The sequence below is a fragment of the Kogia breviceps genome, chromosome 4 (genome assembly GCF_026419965.1).
Source record: "Kogia breviceps isolate mKogBre1 chromosome 4, mKogBre1 haplotype 1, whole genome shotgun sequence".
Lineage (NCBI taxonomy): Eukaryota > Metazoa > Chordata > Mammalia > Artiodactyla > Physeteridae > Kogia > Kogia breviceps.
Genome location: NC_081313.1, coordinates 72,614,097 through 72,633,967, shown reverse-complemented (window position 1 = coordinate 72,633,967; position 19,871 = coordinate 72,614,097). Strand labels below are relative to the sequence as shown.

General features: G+C 34.6%; 1 protein-coding gene across 1 annotated transcript in view; it reads right to left on the bottom strand.

Annotated features, from left to right (window-relative positions):
• The window catches only part of ADGRV1 (adhesion G protein-coupled receptor V1), a 558,169-nt gene that overhangs the window by 156,796 nt on the left and 381,502 nt on the right, over positions 1-19,871 (bottom strand). Inside the window, exons 84-85 of the mRNA XM_067031321.1 lie at positions 18,491-18,607; positions 8,120-8,298 (exon numbers count right to left, since the gene is read on the bottom strand). Coding sequence (XP_066887422.1) covers positions 8,120-8,298; positions 18,491-18,607 — 296 coding nt within the window. The remainder of the gene's footprint in view (positions 1-8,119; positions 8,299-18,490; positions 18,608-19,871) is intronic.

The following is a 19,871-nucleotide window of genomic DNA, read 5'->3' as shown; positions in this document are numbered from 1 at the left end:
GTAATTCAGTGAAAATAAAGACTCTCATATGATATCATACTTCCCATACAGAGCTGTATCTCCTACTTAGTTCTAATTTAGAATATACAGATTTGTCCTCTACGTTAACTACATTTCTCCTAATATAGCTAGCAAAATTAGATTGTTTTCAGAGGATTGAGTTATTTATAAAACAAGTAATTCAGTTCAGGAGCAGGATAATCAGAATAGGTTATAACTAAGATTTGTTAAGAATATCTAAAATAAAACATGATGCCAAAATATTAAGAAACTAAAATACTGAAAAACTAAAAAACTGTAATCAATTTTTAAATTAAGTTATGCATTTTTTCATCATGAGCAAACAAATTCTTAGCTTAAATAGAAGAGAATTCACTTAGGCCTTAGCACATAATAGTTATTCAGTAAGCGATTTTTTTCTTTAAGGTTGAATTCATACGACCTAGCAAGAAAGAGAAAAAAGCAAGTGTTGTGGAAGTATAAATAACCTATTATCTTTGTTATGTCATTTTTACTGTTACTGACATTTATTAATGTGTCAGGGTCTTACAGCTCAGAGATAGGAATATGGAGATAAGTAAATCTTCACTCTCCCCTCTGTATGACATGACTCTGCCACTCATTCTTAATCACTCTATCCTTCCATAGTCACACAATTGTGGCCCCAGATTAACAGCATATTATTTATTTAGGGACAATGTCTCAGGGCCATATTCCTTTGGCTTCTACCCTGGCTCTTGACCCTTCTGTATTCTCTTTCCTCTGCATTTGGCATGATAAAGCTAGGGATTTTTCTTCAGATTGTTCCTTTTCCTAGAGCAGCTGAGAAGCCAACCCAAGAAAAATCGGTGGCTACTTCCAAAGACACTAAATATACACCACGCAACAGAGACTACCTCTAGGTACTCTCAATAGAGTTACTTCTGGTAACCAATGGAAATCAATTAAGGACAGACTTCATTTACTTTAGCTTTACTTTAGTTAAACACTGTTCAATTATAAGATAAAAAAGAAAGCTAGAAGAATTTCTAGCAAAATTTTCAAGAAGTAATGAAAATGTCTTTAAAATTTTTTAAAGGTATAGGAAGCCTTCTTTTGTTAACTTTGAGCATAGTATAGTTTTTCATAGTTTCATAGCATTGACCGGCTCAGTGACAAAGAAGTGGTAACAAGTCTATATTGGGTGTTCTACTTCAGAGACAAAAGTAAATTTAAAATTTTATAGGCTCTTTAAAACCTTTCTCTAAATCATGTTGTGTGATTTAAATGTAGATTCAAAAATCCATTACTCTTGGTAAATTAGAATTTCCTCTATTATATATGTATAAGAAGACATTTTTCTTGTAAGATATGACATGCCTCATGCAGTATTTAAAATTTTGAGACATTAGTATCATTTGGTGACATTTTGCTAACCATATTACTGTGTAAAATTTTATTAGGTATATATTATAGAGAAAGCATGAAAATTTTCTCTAAATCCACATTTGTGTAAACTTGCCTTGGTTATTAAGGCTTTTCTTTTTTCCAGTTCAGATAGTTCCATCAAGGGGTAAATTAAGCCCCACATATTCTTCATAAATTATTTTTACCATATATTCTGTAATTCATCACTGACCTCCAGGATGAATTTCAATTTACATAGTTAACTTACTCAAGTATTCATAATATAGTATGATTGGTACAATCATAGGATTTATGATGGGTTCTGAGTCTACCAAGGTTATATATAAGAGGTAGTGTTTTAATCTGAAACTAGACACTTTAAAGAGTTGATATTTAAGTTGATGTTTAGAGGAAAAATAGGTATTTTTTTGGCAGCCATAAAGAAAGAAAAGTATTTGAGACATAGAAGATATAGTTAAAGGTATATGCATAGGAGGGCTTCCCTGGTGGTGCAGTGGTTGAGAGTCCGCCTGCCGATGCAGGGGACACGGGTTCGTGCCCTGGTCCGGGAAGATCCCACATGCCGCGGAGCAACTAAGCCCGTGAGCCATGGCCGCTGAGCCTGTGCGTCCGGAGCCTGTGCTCCGCAGCGGGAGAGGCCACAACAGTGAGAGGCCCGCATACCGCAAAAAAAAAAAAAAAAAAAAAAAAAAAAAAAAAAAAAAAAAAAAAGGTATATGCATAGGAGACCATGGGAAATATCAAATGATTCAGTTACAAAGGATAACTGGAAAGGATGGGTGGGAAGGATGCTAAAAGAAGCTAGTTCAATAGTTTAGAGTCAAACCGTGGACAACCTAACAATCCATGACCTTGACGGTAATGAAAAGCACCTCCTGGGTTTTAAGCATCAGAGTGATATGGTTATTTCCATTTTTCAAAATTTAGTGAATGGACTGTAAAAGGAAGAAATTAGAGATAAGAATACAAGTTAAGAGGCAACCCAACAGACAAGACAAAGAGGACACAAATGAACTGAAGAGATGGTGATGAAATAAGAGATGAAAATGAGAAAGTAGTAGGAAGACATTTAGGAGTTAGACTAGGAAACAATTTGTGATTAATAGGATGTGAAATGTAAGGGGAAAACAGTAGAAAACCTCTCAGGTTCACAGCATGGGTACCTAGGTAGATGGTGGACATTTCCTAGGGAATGTAGGTCAAAGAACACATTTAAGAGATTAATTTTAAACCTGTTAAATATAAGATAGCTGCATGTCATTCTGGTAAAGATGTTTATTGGACTTCTGAATAAATAATAGAAGTCCCTAAACAAACTCAACTTACAGAGATCTTCTCTGAAAAACACATTATAATAAAACTGTCAAAAATCAAAGACAAAGAAAGAATCTTAAAAGCAGTAAGAGAAGACACTTGTAACTTACAAGGAAACCTTCAAAATGCCATCAGTGGATTTCTCAGCAGAGACCTTAGAGGTACCCCAGAAGAGAGTGGGAGGATATATTCAAAGTGCTGAAAGAAAAACCTACCAACCAACAATACCCTACTTGGCAAAGCTGTCCTTCAGAAATTAAGGAGAAAAAAAAAGACTGAAGTAATTCATTACCACTAGCCCTACCTTACAAGAAAAGCTGAAAGGAGTTCCTCAAGCTGAAATGAAAGGATACTAGTCACATGAAAACATATGAAAATATACAATACATGTAAAGGTAAGCATGTAGTCAACTTCAGAATATTCTGATACAGTAGTTAGGTAGTGTATTCACCAGTTAACTCTACTAAACAAGTTGAAGGACAGAAGTATTAAAAATAACTATAGCTACATTAATTTGTTAATAAATACACAATATAAAAAGAGGTAAATTGTGACCCAAAAAAGAAAAGGAGAGGAGTAAAAGAGCAGTTTTTGTATGCAAATGAAGTTGACCAATAAAACAGACTGTTATATCAGTAAGATATTTTATGTAAACCTCATGGTAACCACAAAGCAAAAAACTTACAGTAGACACACAAAAGATAAAGAGAAGGGAATGAAAGCATATCACTATGGAAAATCACAGATTCAAAAAGGAAAATAGCAAGAGAGGAAAAAGGAAGAAAGGAACAATAAAATAGGCCAAAAAACAATTAATAAGATGTATTAGTAAGTCCTTATCGATAATTACTCTAAATGTAAATGTATTAAATTCTTCAATATAAAGGCATAGAATGGCTGGATAGATTTTTTTTAAAAAGGTCCAATATATGCTGCCTATAAGAGATTCACTTTAGCTTTATGAACACACATGGGCTCAAAGTGAAGGGATGAGAAAAGATATTCCATCAAGTGGAACTGAAAGTGAGCAGGGGTAGCTATACTTACATCATACCAATAGACTTTAAATCAAATGGTGTAGCAAGAGATGAAGAAGGCCATTATATAATGATAAAGGGTCAACTTATCAAGAGGATCTAATAATCATAAATATATATGTACCCAACATCAGAGAACCCAAATATACTAAGCAAATACTAACCAATCTGAAGGGAGAAGTAGACGAGAATACAATAATAGTAGGAGACTTCAACATCCCACTTTTAACAATGGATATATCACCCAGTTAATCAATAAGGAAATGTTGGACTTGAGCTATTCTTTAGACCAAATGGATCTAAAAGACATATAGAACATGCCATCCAACAGCAACAGAATATACATTCCTCTCAAGTGCACACAGAACATTCTCTAGGATAGATCATATATTAGGCCACAAAAAAGTTTTAACAAATCTTAAAAGACTGAAATCACATCAAGTATCTTTTCCAACCACAATAGTATGAAACTAGAAATCAATTAAAGGAAGAAAATTGGAAAATTCACAAATATGTGGAAATTAAACAATATACTCCTAAACAACCAATGGGTCAAAGAAGGAATCAAAAGGGAAATTTTAAAAATCTTGAAACAAACAAAAATGGAACACAATATACCAAAACTTATGGGATACAGCAAAAGCAGTTCTAAGATGAAGTTTGTAGGGATAAAAGCCTACATGATGAAAAAAGAAAGATCTCAAACAACCTAAGTCTAAACCTCAAGGAACTAGGAAAAGAAAAAACTAAGCCCAAAGTTAGCAGAAGGAAGGAAATAATAAAGATTACATACTGTTGGTGGGAATGTAAATTGTTACAACCACTACAGAAAACAGTATGGAGGTTCCTCAAAAAGTTAAAAATAGAACTATCATATGATCCAGCAATCCCACCTCTTGGTGTATATATATATATATATATATATATATTTATATATTTTTATATATATATATATATTTATATATTTATATATATATATATATATAAAGGAAATGAAATCAGGATCTTGAAGAGATATTTGCACCCCCATGTTCACAGCAGCATTATTCACAATAGCCAAGATATAGAAACAACCTAAGTGTCTGTCCATGAATGAATGCATAAAGATGTGAGATATATATTTCAATATATACAATACACTACAATATTATTCAGCCACAAGAAAGAAGGAAAGCCTGCCATGTGCAACAACATGGATAGACCTTGTGGGCATTATGCTAAGTGAAGTACTTTAGACAGAGAAAGATAGATATTGTATAATCTCACTTATATGAGGAATCTTTAAAAAGCTGCACTCATAGAAACAGAGATTAGAATGGTGGTTGCCATGACCCGAGGATGGGGAAAGTGGGGAGATATTGGTCAAAAGGCACAAATTTCTAGCATAAGACAAATAAGTTATGGGGATCCAACGTGTAGCATGGTGACTATAATTAACGATAATATATTATATACTTGCAAGTTGCTAAGAGAAGAAATCTTAAATGTTCTTAACCACACACACACACACACACACACACACACACACACACACACACGGTAATTATGTGAGGTGATGGAGGTGTTAACTAACCTTATTGTGGTAATTAGTTCACAATAGATGTGGGTATCAAAGCATCACACTGTACTACACCTTAACCTTACAAAATTATATATATGAATTATATCTCAATAAAGCTGGGGAAATGTTTTTAAACAAAATAAATACATAGTACCTGGCACATCGTAAGCAAAGCAAATAAAATAAATAAGATAAATAGAATAAATAAAAACAGAGAAAAGTCAGATAAAATCCAAAAGTAAATCAAGAAGATGAGTCTAGAAATTGATTAAATTGAAATGAAATTGAAAATAAATGCACAAATGAGAATATCAAGAAGTCAAAAGCTGAACTCGAGAAAAAACAGTAATATTCATAAACACCCCAGCAAGACTGATGAGGAGAGGAAAAAATAGTGAAAGAAGACACTAATTGTCAATATCAAAAAAGATTCATTACTACGGATCTTACAAACACTAAAAAATTTGAATGGTTAGATGGAATGGAAACATTCCTAGAAAAAAAGACAATTTATCAAATTGACACAGAAAGAACTGCATATGGAAAATATGAATAGTTCTATATGTTTACAAGAAAATGAATCTGTAATTAAAAGTATTCCTACAAAGAAAACCTGAGGCCTAGCTGGCTTCATGTGTGACTTCTTCCAAACTAATAAAGAAGAAATAACACTAAACTTGCAAACTTATTCAGCTAATAGGAAAAGAGCAATCACTTCCTGGTTTTACGAAATTATCATAATCTTGGTTCCAAAAGTTGACAAAAACATTGTAAATATAACAACTTGAGCATATTAATACATTAGAGATCTACTTAGAGAAAATTCTTCACTAAAAAGAAAGTTTTATTACTGCAAACAACCACTGCACAACAGATGTCCAGTTATTTTACAACCACAAATCCTATCGTCTCCAGAGAAAAGGCATGTTTTTAAACGATGATATAAGTATACAATATTTTACAAAAATAACATGGTAATTTATTCTTACATTAAGATTAAAGTAATATCAAAAATACGGAATTTCTTAAAAACTGGAATAAATTCACATGAATATTCTATGTGAATGAAGAAGAAAAGTAAACTATACTACTTACAAAGGTTAGTCACTTTTGGTTGAATAAGGCTATAATTTTAAGATTGGGTAAAGGTTAATATATTTTACATTGCATTTATTATAGTTGAGCTGGTAATAAAAAACTTTCTGCAAAAGCCTCAGAAGGCAAATATTTTAAGAATCAGTTGATTTGGACATTCTTGTATAACAGTTTATTTCTCTCTTAAAAATCCTTTTAGAAGCATCAAGAGAGAGTTTCTTCTAATTAACATCACTTTCATCGGGTGATACACACCCATTTATCCAGACTGGGTGTGTATACATGTGATGCTAAAACTGCTGCCAAATAACTCCAATCTTGCCAGGGAGCTCATGAAAGAGATGGCTACTGGCCACCAGGACTTGTCTCATGGTTACTTTGTACTTGACAAAGAATGATGCAGAACTTTCTGAAATTAATCCTGGCAGCCCAAGATTTAAATTAATGCCAGGAGTAGTAATATGTCATCATATAACTGTGAAAAGACACAACCATTCCCTTCTAGAAGACCAGGCTTTTAGAATTTTATATCAACAAAATATAATACTATATTTCAATACTATTGTTGTAATGCTATAAATTAATCAGTATGAGGGAATCTTACTGAATTGCAATAAAAAGACTAAATTACTATATATGGTGTCTCAATGGGTGTGTGTGTATTACATAGCTCATCTCCTTTGGTTTAATGTGGTATGGGATGTTAATCTGTGATTGCCCACGTGTGAAGTATATCTGCATACATCAATAACAAGTGTTGATTAAGTATATAATGGATGGTCATAATTGATCAGAGGCAATAATAATATGAAAATGACTTCTGCTTATATAGTACTTTTACTTTAAAAGATTCTTTACATCTATTAACTAATTTTTATCTTCACAATAACCTGTGAGATAATTCGATAATATTGTCTTCATAAGATTGTGACTAGGCTATTCTTTCTTATTTAGAAATGTTACTTTTTCCTCTAAATCCTCATTACACCAAGGGAGTTGATTAAGCTTTATTACCACAAAGTTGGGTTTTTTTTTTTAATGTGGAGTCAATAAAAGGCGCTGAGTGGTCCTCAAGGTTGTAAGATACCAGATTCAGGATTAAGGCGTGCATATATATGTCTGTATAAAGATCCATTAGATTTCAAGACTACAGTGTACTTTAATAAGAATCTGTCAGAAGGACCCAGCTGACCTTGCCTCCTTCCCATGTACTTTTGCAGACACTCTCCATTCACTCTGATAGTCTTTTGGTATTTAGGGATTTTATGAATGATGGTGCCTGCCGTACTCCCCATCCCCCCCCCCCCAAATATCAGACTCCTTAGATAACATGCCACACTCCAAATTTGTCACTGATTCTATTCTTCACCAAAATTTTCATAGTTCCCTGATTTCACTAGGTATTTTTGTTTGTCCCAATCTAACAAACTAAATTATGGTAAAGTATAAATTGCTGTGAACTGTTTGATACACCAATTCACCTGAGAAAACTGCACCTATCAAAGGAACTGGAGAGGCAACAGATTCTTATTTATAGAGCTAATTAGAGAAAGTAGAGATTTAGAAGGTGTGGCAGGAAGGCAAAGGTCTTCACGGTGCTCCTTCAGTCAGACCCCTTAGTCAACCTCTCCCACCTTCTACCGGTAAAGCAGCCTGGATACAGAAAGGCTGAGGAGGCAGTGTGCTCTGCCTGGATGTACTTACAGGTCACCGTGGATGAGTCCATAGATCTGCGGCATGCTCTGATGATAGATTCCTCTCAAAATAACTATGAGGAGAATCACCACAAAAGCTGGAAGTCCCCAACTCAGAAGAAAAAACAGCAGATACCGCCTTTCTGTGTGTTCATCATTCATCACCAGCACGTACCAGAAATTCACAGACTAAGGAAAGAAGCAGAGCATAAGATGAACAGGCTCTGGCCTAGTGGCACAGGAAACACACTCACCTGGCTTAGGCATAAAGGGTGACAACAGATCAACAAAGGGCCAGGCTCTACTCAATAACTATAGTTTTGATTTGATTTTTAAAGTCAGTTCACATATTCATTTTTTTCATATACCCGAGAAATTCAGGGTATCTCAAAAGTCTGAAAACATTAGTAAATACTTTATTTACTGTACTTTATATTTTGCTTAATTTGTTTTGATTATGACGATTTGACTCAGTCATAATCGTCTGTGATTGTTCTGTCAATGTCTTTGAAGAAACACACACATACTCAAACTTACTTTCCATATGAACAGCTTCATGATGATAAAGAAGTAAATAGTCCTATGTTCCAGGCTTTTAAACAATTTTTACTTATTGAGGGCTTATCATGTGGTAGAGTCAGACACTTGTTCCAGGGAATGGGGATATAGTTGTGACAACAGCCCCAGTCTCAGTCCCAAGTGGGAGACAGACAAGTAAACAGAAAATGTTTGCACAAAGAAAAATGTACTGTGATGGGGTAGGTTTTGCGGCCATTCTCCTTTCTCAATTTACACTCTCTCTTTTTCATTCATTCACTTGATAAATGCTTACTGAGTGCTTACTAAATTTCAAAGGCCCATCCAGGCACTGGGGCTATAACAGTAATAGAGGTGGTAGAGGTATTTACCTTCTTGAATCTTACTTTCCAAACAAATGGGAAGAAATCATTAAGGAAAACATTTATATTTATATCACACTTTATATCTGTTATTTCTTGTCTTCTTAAGATAAAAATATAAAAGGGACAAGTGTATATAAAGAGTGAGGGGGATGAAGGGATACATTAGATAAATAGAAGAAGGAATCCGAGGCCTGGAAATGTTACTATTGGCCCCAAATCACACCTAGCGTGTATATAAGCCAAATCTAGAACTTATATGTTCTGCCTTCTAGTATTCTTTTCCCATGAGATCACTTATGTTTTATTATCCTTTGTTACAGAAACAACATTGAAAGTCATATCATACATATTTCACACAATGATGCTTATCCACTAGATAAATCCCCTTCTCAATTTCATATCATAGAGTGTGAGTACAGATTAATCATATATGTATATTTTATACATTAGTGACAACGATCCCAGAGCAAGTGACAACAATCTCAGTTTCTTCATTTGTACAACAAAGCTATTATAAAGATTACATAAGACACTACATATAAAGTGCTAAGCACATAGTCAGCACTAAAAACTGTGACCACCTCACTTAAATCTCCTATTAGGATGTCGGACAGTGTGAAAAACCAAAGATAAAGACCAAAAGTAAGCAGCGATACAATGGAAACTCTTCTATGTGAAGAACAACATGCCTAATGTTCCTGGTAAGGCTTTCAGACAGTTTACTGAGGCCTCCAGGTAAGATTCTATCTGAACCAAATTAGCCTTGAAGGTTTAGTATTGATTGGCCTAAACCAGGAAAGGATAAAAATGTTTGGTTACTTGAAGATTTTTGTCTCTGAATTTTATTTCCTGTCAGCACTCCATATCTTTATGTACATCTGCATCTATCTGTAATTATGAAGGATGTTTTGAGTTGCTGCTTATGTAAATTTGTTCTAACCTCTTTTTAAAAATTATTAGGTCCAAGAGGCTTTTTTCCTCCTTTTTATTATTAGTGTAGGGACATGACTCAAAAAGGTGGGACTGTATCAAGTGTCTGATGCTGGAGTGGTCAATACTGCCTATTTAGAGAATGAAAATTCATGCAAAGTAAGGATGATTAACCCATTTCTAAAATAAAAGTACAGATTATTTATCTTAACTCGATGTTGTGTGTATCCTTATAACATGGTAACTCAGTGGTGCAGTCGCTGGAAGAATCAGGAAGGAGCGCACAGATTGGTAAATGACTTTTAAGTTGATTCATCATGATAAAGATTGGGGCATTTCCAAAATGTCCACTTTTACACAGATGAATATTAGTTCCATCAGTTAGAATCACTGAACGTTTCAGCAACTGTCTGACCTTTACCACAGCCTCAGATAAGACTGAGACAAATGTAAATTGCTTGTTAGATTTACACACACAATGCTTCTGCTCTAAAGAGCACAAGGTACAGGGTCACTGATTCTTGAATACTCAGTTAAGCAAATCAAGCTCCAAATGTCAGAAGCTTTTGTTAATTTAAAAAAAAAAAATCTCTTTCCTTCTCAAAAGAATCCAATCATTGAGGTATACTCTAGGGACAGTATTTACCACTATATGACTTTTTTTTTTTTTTGCTAAAGAATGGAAACACTATGTAATGAAACAACATCTAATTATTCTGGAAATACCATATGGCCTAAACCTAAGATTTGTGTTGACTAACTCACTTCAAGTTTTACTTGAATTTTAAAATATTTTAATATAGTATGTACGGTAGGTATATTTTGGGATGTACGCCTAGGCCATCAGTGCTCTTTCTCTGAACCCTGTCTCCCCCTTCACCTTCCCCCACCCCCTGCCAACATATGCAGGGTGGGCTCATGACCCTGTTCCTCTGCCCACAGCTGTGGATCTGGTGACAAAGCCTGACCAAGGCTGGACCAATCATCTCTCATTGAGTTCCCTGAAATTTTGTGATAGTTAAGCTGGTCAACTGAGAAAAGAAAACATATGAACTTTAGTGGTGGAAGTAGCCAAAAGCACAGTGAAGATAGAAAGTGTGTTTGCAGAGAAGAAGAAGGGACAAAGCCTTCCATTCCTACTCACAGCTCCTTGAGGTCCAGCTGTACTTACAGAACTTGGGTTCAGTGAGTTAGCCTATATGCTTATTATTCCTTTTATGATTTGAACATTTGCTTAGATTAACTTAGTTTTTCTTCACTGTTCTAAAAACAGTGAGGCATATATTGCTCCTCTGAAGCACTTGGGTTAAAAGCTCCAGTACTGCCATTCTCCACAATAAGGTGGGAGTGGAACATTTGAGATACATTCCTTTCCCTGTAATCGTGGTTCCTCCTTTGTAATTGAAGATTAGAGTATCAAGAGACCATTATCTTTGCATAATATTTTTATGTTGCCAGATATATAGCATATGTGCCTCAGTATCTGTGTTTATCCAATGTTAGAACTAAAGGAATTATGAAAATTCAGTATAAGTTAAAGGTGTCACTCTCACCAACATGCTTCATACTGACTGAGCACAGCTTACCACACTTACATATTTCTTGCTAAAGACTAAATGTGAATCGAGATTTCAGTACCTAGGTCTCCAGTTACATTTCTATCTCTAGCCTTTAAACACTTTGTTAGAACCATCTTATGGACATCTTATCTCAAGACATCTTATTTAGAGATAAGGAAGCTGAGGCAGCAAGAGAAAAACATAGCTTTTTCATATTTGGGTTAGTTATAGAACAAAGCATCTTGTGAAGACTAAGGTTAAGATTTATTTCCATAGAAAGTCACACAAATGCTGACAATATTATTGTTTCCATGAGAGCTTATTTTTTTGTCCTCATTTTCCCGCACTCATTGTATGTGCCAGTGGAGATGTATTTTCCTGGTTCAAGTATGGAGATATCCCATTCTCTCTCCCTCTCCACTTTTTGCCAGCACTAAATGAGAACTTATAAAGGCCTTAATCAGAATAGAAGTGGCTGAAACATATCTGTGAGCTATGGTAGATTAATTTTTGTATACCTTGTAGTACCTAGTAAAATGCTCTGCATACAATCTTTATTGAGAAATATCAAATAAATGAAGATGTACACAATTTCAATATTTAACAGTTTTCATTGAATTTCATAATTTCATAATTTGCTTTAGTTATTGAGTTTATTCATTTATATACTACCTTGTCAGAAAGAATTGTAGAACTGATTTGAACTCCTAATGAAGGGGGTCAACGTTAAACTGGTGGAAACTTACAAATGTTAAATATAACAGTTGAAGAGAAGAAGAATGGAATCAGTACTTACTAATTGGTTAATAAATGTAGAACCCACATTAAGCTATACCTCATTTAATAAAGACAACTGCTCTCCTAAGTTTTATTATTATTATTACTAATACCAGAGGAAATTGAGGACAGAAGAAGCATATTTCTCAGAATTGGGAATTGAAGCTGTTAGAATTTAAACTGATTCTGATTAACATGCAAACCAACCAAATGAATTACCCAGATACAATTTAGTTCAAATATAGATAGGGATAAACTAAAAGATGGTGTGTCTATAAGCATATTTACTTACATTCATAGACGGACATGTCTATTTATTTTTACGGTAACATTTTCAGTGATTACCACTACTATCTTCCAAGTGTCTGCACAGGAAAATTGAAGCTATACTGCGTTAACTGTTTGATGGTAATAAGTCATAAATGCTTTCCTATGCTCCATAAGCACAGATTCATTAGTTTTCTCATATAATATATGCTAATATAATACATATTATATTTATAAAATATAAAGGAGAAATGCCTTTTCTTTTTTTAAGTTAAAATAGGCTGCTTGAATCCCATACATTTTCATGATATGTGGAATAAGATTGGAATCTAGCCTGTTGTTTAATATTTGGTTATTAATTGTGTCACCAGAAACCTTGCACTGATATATAGCATCAAGTTCAGTCAGAGATCATGGATGCTATTAATTCTGTCATTACCATACGTTCTTAGTCATTCGTTTCAGAGGAGAGTCTAAGAAATGTTACCACATGTCCTTGTTCCAGTTATCCTCCCTTTTAACAATTTTTACAAGGCTTTGTGAGGATTGGAGAATTCAGTATTTCCTGGATATATCATTTTTATCTTGATAATTACCAGTCTGTTGTCCTTAATACCTTTGATGTCCCCTCCAATTAAATCAATGACAAAGGAAAAACACAGCTAGTATTAGCATTTCTCTTCCTGTTGTTATGCTCTGGCACTAAGTAGTCTTTCTACCAAGAAATAAATATACATACATTTGCTTCTTCATAGCCAGATTTTAAGGAGAGATTAAAGTACAAGATATGAATGCTCAAGTACAACTGTGAAATGATTTCTAACTTTATTCTACCATTTAAGAAATATGTTCTTCAAGTAAGCTTTAGTTTCAAAATAAAACATTATAGTTTTGAGTAAGCTGTGTCTCTGGGCACGAAATGAACAGACTGCAAGGACAATCCAGGCTTGGATATTGATCATAACTGAAGCAGATTATTATATAATTTAACTTGGTGACAGGAAATGATCATAAAACTGGGCCAAATGAATATACAGGCAAATTAAGTTTCTATTTACCTATATTATATACTAATATCTCAAATAATTTACTTGTGATTTAGTTCCTGCATGAATTCACACATGGTCTGGCAATCCATCTGGTAGCATGTTTCACGTAGATGTTAAGAGCAAAGACATTAGTTATAGGGATTTATTCTATGGATATTCCGTAAGTAAACAAATATTCAGAGTGTAAGGATATTCCAAGAAACATTGTTTATAATAGCAAAAATAACTGGAAATAACCAGCATTTCATTAATAGGAATCAGAAAAAAAATTATGGAATAACCATATTATAGAAGAGAAAAAAAAGTATATCAGTATGGGGTAAATTTATATATATACTATATATATATATACACACACACTATATGTAAACATATATACACTATATACACACAAACACACACATGTGTTTCTTTATATATTTATAAATATTTATATATTTGTGGACTATATCTGGAGGCATACACAGGAAACCACATTAACAGTGTTTAACTTTGGGAGTAGGGTTGAGGGTAGAGCAGAGGGTGGAGAGCATATGAAAGAGGGAGAAATAGATGTACTTTTCATTTAATATTTCTCTATAGTGTTTGATAATGTTTTGTACAATTAGCATATGCTATTTCTAAAATGAAAGCCAATCAAAACAGGAAAAAGAAACAAAAATTTGAACAATAACTAGGAAAATAGAGCAAAAGTACTATGAGAGCTTAAATTCTCACTGTCAGTTTTTCTTAGAGTAGACATAACCCTGCTGTTTCAGTAATTTCAGAGTGATCTTACATGAAGAGCAAACAGAAGGATAACTCAATTTCCATGGGCAAAAAGGAATTTGTGAGTTGTATACTTCTAAAAAAATAAGCAAAATAATGTTACTCTATTCCCATCATGCACAGTGTGACTTCCCTGTCAAAGGAAGGGGAAGCCTAAAGAAACACTCAAGAAAGGGGAAGTCTAAAGAAACAGTCAAGAAAGGGGAAGTCTAAAGAAACAGTCAAGGCCACCAGCTCTGGAGCCTGCTATGAGCCATGCGTGAACTTCAGTAAAGACGTTAGAGGTTATCAGCTTGCTAAGGCTTTTCAGCTCATGTCTGCCTCACACTGTCAGCCCTCTTGTTCCCCTATATCAAGCTAATTCTCTTTTGCAAAAAAAAGATGTAAATTATACTGGAAAAACAGAGTATTTCAACATGTTTCAAAATCTAAGAATTATTAGCCTACATATATGCTTAGCTGATAATATGGGTAAATTTGTATGGAGTGTGCAATCTATACCAGGAATCATTCCAAGATCTTTCCATGTATTCATTCATTTTGTCTTTTTACAATCTTCAAAGAGAGGTACTGTTATTACAAATCTAATCATTCAATAAGAAAAATCTAGGCTCAGAGAAGTTATGTAACATGCTTACCAACAAAATTGCTCTTTAACCCACTCTAAAATAGAATCCCCTTTTACTACAATGTATTAAAAGTATGATGCAAAAGTAAAATAACTTTTCAAGATAAATTCATTTAAATCTATTTATTCTAAGATTGAAGATATAATGCAGATCAAAATAAATAATTCTTGCATCCTTAGCTCAATGATTAAAAGTTAGTGATTAACTTTTCATCATAAGCTATGCACACATACATATATCAATTTCTCTTCTACATTGCTAGAAATACGAAGTAGAATTATTGAAATGTTAATATTCTTTCAATTTTTTCAACTGTTCGACTAACAAGATTGGATTAACAGTAGTCTTATCTTTTACATAATGTTTTAAAAACGAATTCTCATTAAAAAAAAAGATTTTAGCAGACAGTATTTTATAAACAGGAAAACATGGTTAGTAAAGGCGACAACCTCTGACCACAAAGTAACTCATTAGAAGTAACCTACTTAGAATCAGAAGTTATTGAATTTTCCCCTTGTGGTCACACCACAAAACCATGAAAGTGTGTGGTGTACCATCTGAAACACATTAAACTTCACTGGTACTTTAAATAGTTTTCCTAAACCATTAGCCATACAGGAATCTAATTAGTTTACTAAATGTGCATCATCCACAATCATATTTACTCAAAACTGGGAGAAGACATACAGAATACAGCAATCTCTATTAAGTTGGATTAAATTTTATATGCCATCCCCCCTAAAGCAGGAAATCTGTCTACAACATATCTGAAAGTTGGTCACTTCCCCCATTTGAATATATTTCAGGATTGGATGCTCTCTACTTTTAGACATAGCTTTTTCAACTTTGAAATTCTTACTGACTATAAAAGTTCTTAACGTGATTCAAAATTTGCTTCCCTGGGCTTCCCTGGTGGCGCAGTGGTTGAGAATCCGCCTGCCGATGCAGGAGACACGGGTTCGTGCCCTGGTCCGGGAAGATCCCACATGCCGCGGAGCAACTAAGCCCGTGAGCCATGGCCGCTAGGCCTGTGCGTCCGGAGCCTGTGCCCCGCAACGGGAGAGGCCACAACAGTGAGAGGCCCGCATACCGCAAAAAAAAAAAAAAAAAAAAAATTTGCTTCCCTAATTTTTGACCCATTTGTTCTCGTTCTTCCAAATGGAGCTATATAGTCCATTCTTTCTTTCCTGTAGCAGCCCTCCCAGTATCCGTAGACAGCCATCACATCTCACTAAGTTCTTTCCAGGTTAGCTGTCTCCAGCTGCCTCCAAGTTTCTTATAGGACTGTCTTCTAACTTCTCATTGGCTGGTTAATATTCCTGCTGAAAGTGGTTACAGGGTGCCAGGGCTGTCTGACTATTGTAGATTATAATTTAAACATGGTTCCCCCAGCTGCCTCCATACTGTTATTAATGTAACCCAGGTCTGTGTTGTTTTTGTAGTTACTGTAGTTGCTATGGTTTAAGCAATCTGGTCACACATTTGATTGCTACTGAGTTTGGGTTAAATTAAAATGTCAAGTTGTTTACATTAACCCCCATCAGATTATGTCTCTTTCACTCTCATTTTCAAGCTGTCACAGTACAGGTTTTCTATATTCGTTCTACCTGTACTCTTAACATAGGCAGCTTGCTGTTTTAGCTTGTTTCAGCTCTGTATCATTGCATACCTGATAAGACAGCTTCCTGTGTTTTCATCCAGGTCATTCATCAAAAACTGAATAGGTCAGGGAAATGGACAAAGACCTTCAGCAAACCGTTATGGACCTCAGTTCAGGAAGATAAATGACAACATACACAGGGCGCACATAAAAAGTTCAACTTAGATGAACTGCTAAAGAGAGTCAGAGAATCTTGCAATGCTATTGTAATTTCAGCAAGTATTTATTTTATTTTGTATGGTTTAGATTTATTTTTTAATTGTTTGGTGGGCGACTGGAGAACACTAAACTTTCCATAATTAGAGCTGCTCAGAGAGCTATAAAATAATTCTATGAAGTAGGAATTATTATCTCCATACGCAGATTTAGAAACTAACCTTGGAGAGAGTCAATAACTTGGTTAAGGTTACAAAGATAATAACAGAGCCAGAATTCAAACCCAGATGCAGACCTCTAATTGTTCCAAGTAGTTCTATTAACTAAACAGTTCAGTTTTCTTCTCCTTCAGAGCCAAGTATAATATGATACTTGGGAAAAGATCCCTTCCTTAAATCTGTATGGTATTCTCTACTAATAGTATCACTTCACCTTCCTCCAATATTGCCAGATGGTAGAAATCCCACATCCTTCTTATTCAACAAGAAAAAAGAATATGCAAGGGCCTGAATGCATCTGTTTACATAGTATACTTCACCTGCATACTCAGAAACTCATATGAAACTATTTCTATCACATGAAAGATTGAACAATACCACCATGTAGAAATCACTTACAAAGGCAGCATCTTAGTTGAGCTATTGAATTAGTGACATTAATAGTGCTTAAGTGGATCCAACTCTCACATTATCTCTTTATCAAGCAAATCAGCATGAGACAGTAGAGAGAATTTGGGACTTTAGTCAGAAAAGGAGAGTTCAAATCTCTCCCCAACCCTTACTAGCTGCTCAGGAGAGTATGCTAGGTCTCTCTGGGTTTCACTCTGTACTCTCTACCAATGTGATCTCTTCCAAAGCAATGGCTCCATTTTCCAACTCTAAGTCAGTAATTGTCTAATGTATTTCTCTAGCATGGACCTCTGTTCAGGGCTTTAGCTCTGCATATTCCACTTCTCCCTGAGTCTCCACTGGAGATCTCACAAGAACTTCACACTCAGCATGTCCTTAAAAAAAACTCATCATCTTCTCCCAGTCTCCAGGGATCATTATTTTAGTTCAAGGCACCACTATCTACCCATTCATTCATGCCAGAAACTTGGGTAACATCCTCAGTTCCACCTTCTGCATTCTTTATAACCAATCTCTACATCCTATAGTTCTAGTTTAAAAAAACAATTCTTAGAAGCTGTTCACTTTCCTTTGCCTCTTTTGCTCCCTCTTTGGTTCACACCACCACGTTCTTTCCCCTAAATACAGCTAAAGCTACTTAATTGGCTCCCATGTCAACCCTTTGCTGAACTCAATTCACTACAAACAGGGAGTTCCTTCTAAAATCCAAATCTCATCATGTCACTCTCTTGCTTAAAAGTAATTCTATGACTTCTCATAGGAAAAAAGTTAAAATTTCTTACTGTGCCTTATAGGGCCTGCATCACAAGCCTCATCTCCTACCACTCCCTTATTTCCAACTCTACTAGGTTTCTTCTCATTTCCTCAAATTCACTACACTTTCTAATGTTGTACAGCTTATAAGGTTTTTCTAATTGCACTGTTCTCCTGGGAATGCAGTGATGGATATATGGAATTACTTCCATTTCAGTATAAATAATATCAGATATAAAGGCCACTCCATACAGACACATTGGAAAGCTGAAGGGAACAGAGGGAGGAAATGAGGTACCAACCTGGATGAGCATCCAGCTAAACTGGCAAAGATACAGGTAATGTATGACAGCAGCCACGGCTGAACAGCTCTCCTCCGTGAGTTGGGGACTTGCATATGCAGATGCCAGAAATACAATCTGTAAGAAACAAATACTTTTATTTTTAAATCATGTTAAAATCAATTAAGAATATTAAGAAAAGAAACCATTTTCTTATCTGAATCAATGATTCAATGACTCAAAGGGAAAAGAATTTGATTTGTTGCCCAAAATGAGATGACTAAGTCACTCTAAAAATGACCATTCACGGATTTTTATGTTTATAAGAAACAATGAATTATATGAAATTATGCTACACACTGCATCGGACTGTCAAGAGGAAATTCTCAAAGTAAACCTTGTTCTTACAGATGGACAAAAATCATATGAAATACATTTATTTTAGTTAAGTACAAAAGAGAAAATAGAGTGGAAATACCATCCTTGTGTAAGTCAAAGGTAATAGGAGAGAAAAGAAAGAGAAGAAAAAAGCTCTGAGTCTACCATCATCTGCATCCTCTGGTCAGGAAGTACACATATAACAAAATAGACTTAAATGTAAAATTTCAAACCCTACAGTTACCCGAATTCTTGGATTTTTATTTCGACTACCCTCAAGTCTTTCTTCAAAAGTAACCTTCACAACGGGACCTTTCTTGACCACACTATTTAAAATTACACCCTCTTTTCTTCTCTCCTTCCTACATATGTGATCTCCCTACTCTACCTTTCTGGTTTTTTAAACAGTGCTTGTCACTTTCTAACATGCTCTGTATTTGTTTATTTCTTATGTTTCTTGGTCATTGTTAGTGTCACCCACTAGAATGTAATCCCTATGAAGGCAGGATCACTGAATGTTTTACTCACTGGTATACCCCACATTCACACAGCCCAGTGTCTGGAACACAGCAGGTACTCTCAAAGTCTCTATTGGAGGTACTCAATAAATACTTGTTGAATAAATGGATAAATAAATGCATTGAAACACTCCTGTGATTTCTATCATTTTCACTACTATATGACTACTATGTCCAATTTTATAATGGAAAGTATAGATGGCAAGGGAAAATTTGGAGCAATAACAGTGTACTGTAACCTCTCAAGGAATAAATTCCCTTCCTCTTTCAGACAGCGACCAAGTCTTTTTAACTTAATATTTTAATAAGCTACCACTATGCCTGGAATATGCCTGAAATGTTCAATAAATAATTGTTGAAAGAAAGAATGATTGATTCCAAAACAACAGAGGGGTGCCGTAAGGAGAAAATAGCTGACTTATGTCTCAAAATGTCTCAACTTCTAAAAAGGAAATGCAAATGTCCTTAATGTTTCTTGGATTTTAAAATATGAATACTGTGCTCAA